The sequence below is a fragment of the Prionailurus viverrinus genome, chromosome A1 (genome assembly GCF_022837055.1).
Source record: "Prionailurus viverrinus isolate Anna chromosome A1, UM_Priviv_1.0, whole genome shotgun sequence".
In the NCBI taxonomy this organism is placed as follows: domain Eukaryota; kingdom Metazoa; phylum Chordata; class Mammalia; order Carnivora; family Felidae; genus Prionailurus; species Prionailurus viverrinus.
In genome coordinates this window covers 35,871,675-35,884,646 of record NC_062561.1, presented here as the reverse complement: position 1 = coordinate 35,884,646, position 12,972 = coordinate 35,871,675, and the positions used below count along the sequence as shown (strand labels likewise).

The 12,972-nt window shown below is 39.1% G+C and overlaps 1 protein-coding gene across 1 annotated transcript in view; it reads left to right on the top strand.

Annotated features, from left to right (window-relative positions):
* Positions 1-12,496, top strand: part of DIAPH3 (diaphanous related formin 3) — a 504,348-nt gene extending 491,852 nt beyond the window's left edge. The window contains exon 28 of the mRNA XM_047871375.1: positions 12,214-12,496. Within this exon, the coding sequence (XP_047727331.1) occupies positions 12,214-12,476 (263 nt within the window). The 3' untranslated portion in view covers positions 12,477-12,496. The remainder of the gene's footprint in view (positions 1-12,213) is intronic.
* The last annotated feature ends 476 nt before the right edge of the window (positions 12,497-12,972 follow it).

Here is a 12,972-nt window from a genome sequence, read left to right as displayed (position 1 = left end):
TATGGTATTTCTATTTTAACTTTTTGAAGAACCTCCATATTATTTTCCATAGTAGCTATACCAATTTATATTCCAACCAACAGTGCACAACTTTGCCAGTGCTTGTTGTGTCTTGTTTTTGGTATGAGGTAACATCTCAGTGTGGTTTTGATTTACACTTCCCTGATAATTAGTGATGTTGGCCATCTGCGTGTCTTCTTTCAAAAAATGTCTATTCAGATCCCATGCCCATTTTTTATCTGATTATTTGGCTTTTTGGTGTTGAGTTGTATAAGGTCTCATTTACAAATATCTTCTCCCATTCAATAGCCATCTTACCATTTTGTTGATGGTTTCCTTTGCTGTGCAAAAGGTTTTTATTTTGGTGTAGTCCCAATAGTTTATTTTTGCTTTTGTTTCCTTTGTCTGAGGAGACATATTTAGATAAATGTTGCTAAGGCCAATGCAAGAGATTACTGCCCATGTTTACTTATGAGAGTGTTACGGTTTCAGGTCTCGCCTTTAGGTCTTTAATTTACTCTTAGTTTATTTTTGTCCATGATGTAAGAAAGTGGTCCAGTTTCATTCTTTTGCATACAGCTCTTCGGTTTTCCCAACACCATTTACTGAACAGACTGTCTTTTCCCCACTGCATATTCTTGCCGCTTTTGTCATGAATGAACTTACCACATATGCATGGGTTTATATGCATGGTTTTATTCCGAGGCTTTCTATTCTATTCCATTGATATGTGTATCTATTTCTGCCCAGTGCCATACTATTTGATTGTTATGGCTTTGTAGTATATCTTGAAATCTAGGATTGTGATACTTTCTTTCTCAAGATTGCTTTGGCTATTTGGAGTCTTTGGCAGATTCATGCAAATTTTAGGATTATTTGTTCTAGTTCTATGAAAAATGCTATTGGTATATTGATAGGGATTACATTGAATATGTAGATTGCTTTAAGAGGTATGGACATTTTAGGGGCACCTGGGTGGCTCAGTCAGTTAAGCATCTGACTTCAGCTCAGGTCATGATCTCATAGCTCATGGGTTCGAGCCCCGTGTCGGGCTCTGTGCTGACAGCTCAGAGCCTGGAGCCTGCTTCGGATTCTGTGTCTCCCTCTCTCTCTCTACCCCTCCTCTGCTCATGCTCTGTCTGTCTCAAAAATAAACAAACATTAAAAAAATTTAAGAGGTATGGACATTTTAACAATAATTCTTCGTATTTGTGAGCATGTATGTCTTTCCATTTGTGTCATCTTTAGTTTCTTTTATTTTTGAGAGAGAGAGGGAGACAGAGCATGAGCAGGGGAGGGAGAGAGAGAGGAAGACACAGAATCTGAAGCAGGCTCCAGGCTCTGAGCTGTCAGCACAGAGCCCAGCATGGGGCTTGAACTCATGAACTGTGAGATCATGACCTGAGGTGAAGTCGGATGCTTGGGTGACTGAGCCACCCAGGCACCCCACTTTAGTTTCTTTCATCAGTGTTTTATAATATTCAAAGTACAGGTTTTTTTTTACCTCCTTGGTTAAGTTTATTCCTATGAATTTTATTTCTGGTGCAATTGTAAATAGGATTGTTTTCTTAATTTCTCTTTCTGCAATGTTATTATTAGTGTACAGAAACAACAGATTTCTATATATTAACTTTGTATTCTGCAACTTTACTAGATTTATTACTGCCAGTAGTTTTTGGTTGGAGTCTTTAGAGTTTTCTATGTATCATGTCATGTCACCTACAAATAGTGACAATTTTACTTTTTTCATACCAGTTTGGACCCTTCAGTTTTTCTTGTCTGATTGCTATTGCTAGAACTTCCAGTACTAGATTGAGTAAAAGTGGAGACAGTGAACATCCTCTTTCCTGATCCTAGAGGAAAAGCTCTCAGTTTCCCACCATTGAGTATGATGTTAGCTGTGTTTTTGTCAAAAATTGTTTTTATTATGTTAAGGTATGTTCTCTAAGGCCATTTCATTGAAAGTTTATATCGTGAACAGATGTTGAATATTGTTAAATGCATTTTCTGTATTGTTTATTCTTTTTCTAGTTCCTTTAGGCTTAAGGTTAGGTTATTTGAGCTTTTTCTCGTTTCTTGAAATTGGCCTCCTGGAACTATTTTTGTTGTGTCTTAAAGATTTTGAAGCATTGTGTTTTCATTTTTATTGGTCTCCATGTATTTTTATTTCCTCTTTGGTTTTTTTCATTGACACATGGGTTGTTCAGTAGTATATTGTTTCACCTGCAATGTTTTTCCCATTTTTTTCTTCTAATTGATTACTAATTTCATACCATTGTTGTTGGGAAAGATGCTTAATAGGATTTTAACCTTTTTGAATTCACTGAGACTTGTTTTGTGGCCTAACGTGATCTATCCTGGAAAATGTTCCATGTGCATTGATTTTTCTGCGTGGATGATCTATCCATTGATGTAAGTGGGGTGTTAAAGTCGCCTAGTATTATTTTACTATTGTCAGTTTCTCCCTTTTTGTCTGCTAATATTCGCTATATTTTTTTAGATGCTCCAATGTTAGATGCTTCTAAAATTATGGGCCTGGGATGTTCCGGGGTGTTTTGTACCTGTGTCATCTGGGCAGGAGGGCTGAAGCTGTAGTGAGCGCTGACCAGGGATTTACCAACGTGTTCCGTGTTGGGTGGCCTTGGTGGGATGTCTGGGGCTAGTGTGGACCTTTGAGCCCAGGGCTCACTGAGGTCATAGATCAGCTAGGCTGCCTGGACCCTGCTCCTATCCACACTATCAAGGTGGAGGGGAAATGAAAACCATACCACTTGCCAACCCTTTTAACCCAGAAAGCTCTCCTGACATTTGGCCAAGTTCTAGGGTAGATCCTTTATATTCTACTTGTTCTTTTAAACCACGCCATCTGGGGCTGGTATGGGCTAGGTCCCCAGGGCTCCCAAAGGTGGCAGGATGGCTATTGAGCCTGGACACTCTTCCCATCTATACTATCAAGGTAGAAGAGGAACATAAACAGTGGCACTTGCCAGCCCCTCTGAGCTGGAGAGAGTCCAGTAGCTCTGCTGCCATTTGGCAGGGCTCAGGGCTGGTTCCTTTATATTCTAGTTGCCTTTTTTAAACTTCAGGGTTTGTTTCATTTTGATGTTTTTCTGTACCCCAGGGCAGATGAATCCGCACAAGTTCCCTTTGCCTCCATCTCTTGCATTATGTATCTGGTCTTATGCAGAAGCTGTCCATTCAGGCCTCAGTTCTTCAGGAGGAATAAACAGGTGTAAATTTGGTGTGCCCAGGGAGGAGATGAATTCTGGGTCTTCCTACACCCACCATCCATAACCATGGCCGTTCTTATTCCTGAAATTGGCATTTTAAAGAGACCTAGGTAAGAATTCCTGGAGGGATCAAGTAGAACATTTACATTTCAAAGGCACAGAGAAAGAATGTAAGTTCCTCTGTGCCCAACTTTTGTTTTTTAGGGCCAAAACTTTTACAATATTTACAAAAAGTCTTTCAGGATAAATAGAGGAGGTTTGGGGGTTGGTAAAAAGAATAGGTGGGCTTTAAATTGTTTTTGGAGCTGCTTTTCTGGTTTTGTAAAGATTTGTAAAGTAGTTTTTATTCAATTTGAGAGAGTGAGGGGTCGGGAGGCAGAGAAAGAGAGAGAACCCCAAGTAGGCTCTGCACTGTCATTGTGAGCCCGATGCATGGCTTGATGTCAAGAACCATGAGATCATGACCTGAACCAAAAGCAAGAGTCCGAAGCTTAACCAACTGAGCCACCCGGGCTCCCAAAGGACAGTTGCTTTTAATTCCTCAAGGAATTGGGTTGTAACTAAAATGACATCATAGATTGATCCACCTATTAATCCTTTTATGAGAGCTTTAGAAAGTTTTTCTTGCCTTCTGGGTACATAGTTTCATTTCAGTTAAGGGGAGAAGGCCTTAAAAATATTCCCATTAGGCTCCAATTAACAGCTTCTGACCTAAGAGCTACTTCATTCGAGTTGGTATTTAAGAATTTGCATGGCCCAGGGGTGCCTGGCTGGCTCAGTTAAGCTCCTGACTTCAGCTCAGGTCATGATCTCACAGTTCATGAGTTCAAGCCCCATGTTGGGCTCTGTGCTGACAGCTCTGTTCCTGAAGCCTGCTTCAGATTCTGTCTCCCTCTGTCTCTGCCCCTCCTCCACTCATGCTCGCGCTTTCTCTCAAAAATAAACATTTAAATGTTTTTTTTAAAAATTTGCATAACTTGGAGCCTGCTTCAGATTCTGTGTCTCCTCTCTCTGCCCTCCCCTGCTCTCACTCTCTCTCTCAAAAATAAATATTGAAACAAAATTTTTTTTTTAAGAATTTGCATAGGACCTTTGAGTACACTTCTTTTTCCAGTGTCCAGGTGATTACAAATGAAACATTCACCCTTGGACCATCATTCTGATGGTGGATACCTAGAGGGTGTAATGTGGGCAGCCAAGCAGTATCTCAGGTGCATGGCTCTGGGTGTGTTGTAGCTGTAAGGCCAGTAGTGTGGCCGACTTTTGTTTGCAGTTGTGTTCCAAAGACCTTTCAGTGTTCAGCTGCGGTTGTAAGTTCAGATACTAAAAGATTTGTTGCTATTTTGTGAGTTTCTATGGGTTCATGAAGGGACCATGCTGAAAATCAAACATCTCAAAAACTGTCCTCAGTGTTTTGCCATTTTGCTTCCCACATCCATTCTTGGACTTTGCCAGGTCCCACCATCATTTGCACAAGCTGATAAGGATCTGGCAGACTGGGGTTGTAGGCCCTAATAATGACTAAATTCTTCAGAACACTTTTGGGGATCCTCCCCTTAGGAAATTCTATAATTATGACCCTTATTTTGTTGTTGACCAAGGAGTTAAGGATACCCAAGAAGGATCACCCAGGACCTTGGGTGGTTTATTGTAAAGGTAACTGTTTAATAGTCTCTTCAGAATGGAAAGGCAGTTCAGACAGAGTTAGAACATGAGTATTCAGGTAAAGAAAGGTAGAGGAGAGTGATAGGAGTCATGTCAGCTTTATTGTCATTTGTTTTAGGTACCTCTTATGTCTTTAATTTTTCATGAGCCTTTAACAACAAATTTTTTAATGAAATAGTTTAGAATCTTGAAGCTTTTTAGGAGTTTTTGCACACCAATTAAAGTAGGTACCCCATTCTGTTTAATTCAGGAACCCTTGCTTTCAAGTGTACTTTTTAAGTGAACGATCTTGTCTAATTGAGATGCTCCCCATAATGGCTATTTTAATTCTAGGTTGCCTTTAGTAAGATTTTGCCACTTTCGTAGATATTTATACATTCCGTAACCATAGTCTTAGACATGAAATAAGCAGGTATGCTGTAAGGTGACACACTCAACTTTTTTGGAATTTAAAGATCTCATTTAATTTTTTTTTTTTTTTTTTTTAAGCTAAGCCTTTGGGTCTCTTGGAGTCAAACTAATACTTAAAAGGGATGTGCCTCTGGGTTGGGGGTTGTGTGGTGTTTGCCATATACCTCATTGCGTAGATATTGAGGTTGGCAGGTGACCTAGGGTCAATCTAACCTGTCCCATGACTAACTTATCCTAACATGAGTCTTGGGTTAGGTGGCAAGAGCTTTAACAGCTTTTAAATGCTAGACTTTTGTCCACCAGTTTTGTAGCTGCTTCCCAGATTCCTTTAGCAATAGCTTTTGTCTACACAAAACAAGACCAACAAACCTGTGCACCTTAACACACCAGCAGTAACCAAAAGATGTTGCTGCAGCCTGGACAAGAAAAGACCCTGTGTGGCCCACTACTAATTCCCACCATGGAATCTTGGGCTGGGGGAAGTACTGAACCAGCAGACCTCAACAAATGGGGACTGGGGACTCCACATAACTGGGGAATTGCAGACTGCCACGAACAGTTCCCATGTGGATTTGGGAACAGAAACAAGGGCTGGGGGTATCCAGCAATTCAACAAGAATTGTGGCCTGAACTACCAGCAGCTCCCAATGTCGAATTGACAGGAAAGCCAATTAGATCAGAAGCTCGGCACCAGAGCTGAAGTCAGAACCAAGAGGAACTTACAGCCCTCAGAAATGGCAAGAAAGGACTCAGAAATGTTCATGGGTACTGCTCCTGTGTTTCTGGTTGTTTCCAAAGCCCCCAGAAGTTCACTTCAGAACCCACTGCTGCCACCAAATCTATTAGAAAGCAAAATTCGACTGAGTAAATTTGAAGATCAAACTGGCTTTAGTCAACAGTTAATCAGGCAGCATCCCATCTAGAACGTAGAAAGGAGCTTCGATGAGTTATAAGAAGACTATGGAAGCTATGGAAGACTTTTACAGGCTGAAAGAAGGTGACAAAGGAAAGGGTGTTTTGTTTCAGGCGAGGCCTCCTTCCTTTGAAAGGGGACAGAAAGGGTCTATTGGGCAGATTACCTCACTAGTGCTAACCAGAAAATTCCAGATTGATTGGTAACCTTTAGCTACATTCATAGGTGAAGCTTAAACTGCAATCAGGTTAGGTATAAAGTCTTGGTTTGCTGATGTGCGGCTCAGCACAAGTGACTCCAGTTTGGACATGTTTTGTTAACGGGTGTCAATTATTTTCTCAATCCAGAGATATCCTTTATTTATCATTGTCTTTGTCTGTTTTGTGAATTGGGGGAGTAACTGTTTTGTTGTTTTTGTTTCTACATAATCGGTTTCAGTAAGAGTGTCTTGGCACTCCCAAAAGATTTTGACTGTATACAAAATGCCCTTTTGCTCTTTTTGTCACTTTTACACGTTTTCAATACAAAAGGTAAAATGAACAGCAAAATGAAACTAAGGGAAGACAATTATTTATAGCATCAGTAAATCAACGGTAAGAAACACCACAGGGATATGGGCTGCTGGCGGCCAGCACTAACTTCAGTTATTGCATAGATTAAAAACATATATTTGTCACACACTTTACTATCATGTACACCCAGTAGTGCTTTAAAAATTATATTTATGGGTTATTTTTTTCTCTCACCAAAGTAAAGCCATTTCTGGGGTGAAACAAACAGCTACTTAGTAGGTCAAAGTAATAGTTAGGAGCAAAAGGTAAAGAACTGTGAAGAGAAACCAAACTTCAGGAAGACTAAACAGATGCAGTCAATTTAGGACACCAGAGTTTTGTATTCTTCCTCCTGTCAAAGCTGCCACAGGCTCACCAGTGACCACAAAAGGCAGGAGCTCAATTTTATATTTCATCTGAGAGTTGGCACTTCTAAGAAGCCAGTGCCCATTAGAACCACAATGTGATGGGGGATCAATACCGACTTAAAGGGAATAATACCTCTTTCTAAACCATAACTGATATTTCCTGCAGCTGAGAGGGTTTTCCCCAAGGGCCATCAGCCAGGACTCAGCCTCGCCTCAGCATAAACAGCATAACAACTGTTGGCTGAAACATTTCCTCCTTTGAAGGCCACGTTGCATATATTTATGTTCAGTCTCTTGTCAGCAACTTTCCTAGTTTCCCATGTCTTTTGTGTTACTGGAGAAACAATGGAAAAATTAGCTCAGGAATGGTGGGTGTTTTTTGTTTTGGGCTTGTTTAGCTTTCTTTGTCTTCCGAATCTGTAGTCCACCAAAGGTCATGTGAGATCCACCCCTAAATGTAGTTTAGGGCTTTTATTCTCCTGTTTAAGTCCAGTGGGTTCTCTGTGTTTAACTTTTCATTCAGTTTCAGGGAAAAAAAAAAAAATCCATGGTCAAACTCCAGAATCAATTCTTACGGTGAGAATCATATTGAAATAAGTGAGTTTTGTCTTAAAGGAAAATAGCATGTATTCTCACACTGTTTATTTCCACAGAAACATAAAAACAAGGTGTGTGGATTAGACTCCCTTACTGACCTACTACTAAGAATAGCAGCTGGTCCCTGCCATCTGTACTATAATCACCAATGGCCCTGGATGTTGGCCATAGTCCTAGATATATCATACTTCCCTTCACAAACATCAATTGTAACATCTTGTAAGCCCTGGATTTGATTCATAAAATAATAGCACAAGCTCCCTCTCTCTGGGGAGTTAAGCAATCATTCTGCTTTGCTTTCATATTTTTAGTTTCTGTTTAAAAATGTGTACTCGTAAGGACTTGAGTTGATGGGATAGAGAAAAGACTTCTTTTTTTCTTGATACCCCAGCCCTGTCTTTCGTTGAAAGAGTCCAAGTGCATCATCTTGTATTTGGAACAGTCTAATTTCATAGGAAAAGGATATGAGCCCACCAGCTTCAAATTACAATTTATTTTATGTCTCTGATCACCTATATAGAGCTCTCTCCAAAAAAGGGTTGTGGCATGCCCCTGATGTTCAAAGCGAACCATGTAGAAATGAAGTGCATGTTTTTGTGTGGAATTTGTATCTGTGGTTCAGCCCACATGAAGCCACCAATAGTAGTAGACTTTAAAATAATAGTAATGTCAAAAGACACCTGGCTTTGAACCAACATTATAACAAAAGTGAACGTCCAATTCGGTGGCTTCCTCAACCTGTTAACATTTTCTCTAGTTGCAGTGGGATGGGAGACTTCTCCATCTCAACTTTATCAGCTTTGTGATTTCAGATGAGACTCCCTCAGTTCCACAGTTTGGACCTCCCATGACTGGGGACAAAGCAAAAAGAAAGAAACTCTGGTCCCACATGAAGGCTCTTGAGGTACTAGGATATAAATGTGAGGGCTGGGGTGAAGAGTTGTTATCTACGAGCTATAAACTCATTCTTAAAGAAGCCCTTGTGCACTTTCTTTTTTATTTCTTTGGTGGTTTCAGGAATGGTCACTTTTTGTTTTGTATCATCTTGTCTGTTGCTTCTCATAAAAGATTCTCCTCCTGAAACCACAGAGGAGTTAAATGCCAGCTTGGTTTTTCTCTTACCTATGGGTGTGCTGCAGGAAAAAAATAATATTTGGGGTTTTCTTAAAGGGGTGGAAATGCTCTTGCCTGCATTGACCCACCCAGTGTTATCCACCTAAGCCTCCGAAGAAGTTCAAAGAGCAGTTAAAGAGAAGCCCAGGCTCTGCTAGGCATTTCATCCTTGGATCTGGCATAGATGGAGTCAAAGAGGACCAAAATATCCAAGTGGATATACAGTCCTTGCTGTTAGCAACACGCAGTTTATTAGTGACCTTGACAAGAGCTGTTTCAGAAGAGGAAAGGGTCAAAAGCATGATTGGAGTGGGTTCAAGAGAAAAATAGGAAGAGAGGAAGTGAGACAGTAAGAATGGGCAATTCTGTTGAGATATTTTGCTATAAAGGCAGGCAACAATTGAGGTAGTAAATGGAGACTGTGGAGTCAAATATATATATTTTTTTTCTCTAAAGATTGGGTTTAATACAGCATACTTGTATGCTGAGGGGAATGATCACATGAAGAAGGTAACGTTTCCAATATGGCAGAGAGAGGACAAGCTGCAGGGGGGAATGTCGGTGAACAGACAAGTGACAGTAGTATGTGGTGTTCACTGTGAAGATTTGTCCTCAGAGGGGGGCAGAGAAGATCCTAAGGAGAGAAGGAGTGTATGTGCGTGAAGTAGGTAGATCGTAGGGGTAGGCAGAAGCTTATGGGAGTTCTCTTCTGATTGCTTCTATGAATGAGTTAAATGGCAGTGAAGGAGAACATGTTGGACAGTTGATAAGAAAGGAGAAGGTGTAAAATATTTGTCTAGGAGAATGGAAGAGTAAATGGACTAGGGAACTGCAGTAGTATTAAGGTCATACTTGAAATTCATGGTCATGGATTTCAGCAAGACCCAGAAAGCAAAGGAGTACATGTGTGACCTTGGACATACTGCTCTGAGGTAGCTTACATGGGTCTACTATCTGCTGTACAAAGTTGTTGAGAGAATTAAATGTGACAGAAAGCATTTTGAAGTATAAGTACAGGATATGATTATTATGAAACTTAGCTTTGAATTACTTAGCACTTTTCCTTGGCAAAAAGCTTCTCAAATTTGTTTAAGACAGCCTTAGTATCTCTAGAGACAGCATTTGGCTTCTGCCACTGATTTACTCCGTAACTCAGTCTAAGCAAATGACTTAACTTCCTTTTGCTTTTACCTCTCAATCTATAAAACGAGGGTGGTTATGTTTAAAGCACAACAAATGCTTTATAAATAAAGGTGCTATGTAAACGCAAGCTGGTAATAAAATGGTATTTCAAGCCTCACTGGTACGGTCACTGGAAACTCAGACAGGTCAGCCTTGGGGGGTAGGTGCATCCCTTAAGAAGCTTTTATAGAAGGGAAACACGAGTATCTTGAAATTGGTATCACCCACGTTATTTCCATTAACATTTACAACTACTCTTTAAGGTTGATTCATAGAACCTGAGACACAAAAAGTTCCATTGTTAAAGCCAAGCAGAAGCTTGGATTTCAATCCAGATTTCTCTTAAAACCCTACGCCCCTTTTTCATTTTGCCACATATAGAATTGGGCTTGATACATTGTAGCCAGAGAAGGTATGGGATATTTTGTGTTTATTACACACCCATATTTTAGCCAACTTAATCTCTTGTTTGCCATCAAAAATGGAGCTAGAGTTGCCCAGCAGCAGGATACCAGCTACTTCATTGGAGGTATCATCATGATGGAGTCGTTTACAAGAAACCAAATGACAAGAAAAGATAGGAACATCTGGAGAAAGGAGCGTAAGCTGACCAAAGATTTACACTTAGCTACAAATGCAGTTTTCAGACATTCTGGGACAGGAGGGTGGATACTATAAAAATAAATAAATTTGTGTGATCATGGGAACTGCAGGAATAGTATGTCCTCTGTCCTCTTGACTACAAACACAATATGTACATTATATATTTAATTATATAATTAAAGAACTATATAATTTATAAGTTACAAAGCATAAATAGCTCTAGGAAAATCAGTGCTCTGTTAGATTTTTATTTTTGAGTAACGACTGCCCAGCTGATAGAGAAGGTGATAGGAAAGCTGTATTTATTTTCTTCCAACAGCTAAAAGGTGATCATACTTCTAAAATTTGTTGAGATTGTCCAAGAAGTGTGTAAAATACTCATCCATCACTGGAAGCCCCTGGTCAGGAAATGACAGTGCAGTAAATATCTTCAGCAGCCACCTTTTAATGTACAAGCTGTTTTCGGTTGGAATTTTCAGCACTCACATAAAACACACTGTCATGAGTGACTGCTTGTGCTCCAAAGTCATTACTATTGGGATAATGGAACATCTCTCAGCGAATAACCAAAAAACTTTAAATGTCATGTCAAGTTTGTTGAAGCCATTTTCAAGCCCCGTTCAAGGTTACATGAATATTGAGGGTGTCTGTTTTTTAGAAGTGTTGAGGTCTGTGAGAGCTAACTCATAAGGTTGTACAATAGGAGAGTCAGTTAATTAAAACAAAATCTCGTGTTCCTTGCAAAAGTCAATCAGCCAGAGCCTTTTAGTCATTAGCTACTGCAGCTCTCTCCTTATAGCCTTCTACGTCAGGCTCAGTCACTTACCAATAAAAGAATATGTATGTGTGTATGTATACATGTCTGTATAAATATATGTGTGTGTATTTGACAGATTATGATGTAGATTTGCTAGGAAGTTTTAACAATTTGCCTCCCAAATGCAATATTTCTTTTGAGGGAAGTCGTTGACTTTTTACAGTCCTATTATAAACTTTCCTTTTTGTTTTTTTAAAAAATAATAATAATTCTCATTATTATTCCAACTAAGGTATATCCTGGGTCATAGAGTTGGAGATAATTTCTTTACCCAGCGCATATTTATTGAGCATCACTTTGCTCCAGAGCCATTTTAGGCACTGACATTAAAGCAGTATTTCGAACCACCTCCCTGCTGTCTTGGAGCTTATATTCTAGTAAAGAGACAGAGAATGGACGAGTAAACAGATATATGATGTGTCTGGTGGTTAGGAGTTCAGTGAAGGAAAAAATGAGGAAGGATGCGTGATGGAAAGGGGCAGCGCTATTTCAGTTGTATGGTCAGAAGAGTCCTCTCTATTTAGATAGCATTTGAGCAGAGACCAGAAGGAAATCGGCATTTGTGCTAATGAAATGGTTGTCTATTTACATTTTAGTTTCTTCTTAAACTATGTGTATTTATTTTCAATCTACCTGTCTCTGCTGAATATTTTAATTTAGTCTATCTAAGAGGACTTGTCTGAGAATAATTATTTTAAGTTAATGTGCACAGTCCTTGCTTATCACAGTGATAAGTTTAATGTGTCTTTCTTCCTTACTGTAGAAAATCAGAAAGTGCAGTTGACAGAAGGGTCACGTTCACACTACAATATCAATTGCAACTCAACGAGGACTCCAGTCGCCAAGGAGCTTAATTATAATCTAGACACTCATACGTCTACAGAGAGGATCAAGGCAGTTGAGAAGAAGGAAGCCTGTAATGTAGAAAGCAACAGAAAAAAGGAAATGGAACTTCTTGGCTCTGTTTCTAAAAACGAATCTGTTCCCGAAGTTGAAGCCCTGCTGGCAAGATTACGAGCTTTATAAATTAAACTGGTAAAAAATGATTAAGCCAAATATAAAGCCATGCTCTAAGCTATAACACTTGAAAAAATGCTTTTTATATAAGTGACTTTATATAGTTTAAATTATGATATATATTAGAAAAATAAAGCTAACTACATGATTGCAATGCTTTTTCTATGTACTTGAGGATTTGGCTTATTCAAGATTATAATGGGTTTTAATGCTTTTCTTGTCTCCTGGTATTCATGTGTTCTATATTTGGTGGCTAAATTATACATAATGCTTTAGAGAACAGGTAGGTAGCCATGTGTTCAGCAATGTGTCCTGAAGAGAATACATTTTATTAAGTCACTGTAATTTTTACCTTACTGTTTTTAGCATTAATGAATATCAAATTATAATGTCAACTCTTGGTGTGTGTGTATGCATGTATATATGGTGTGTGTGTATATGTATAATATATATATATATATTTATATATTATATACATACACATATATATGTGTGTATTATATAT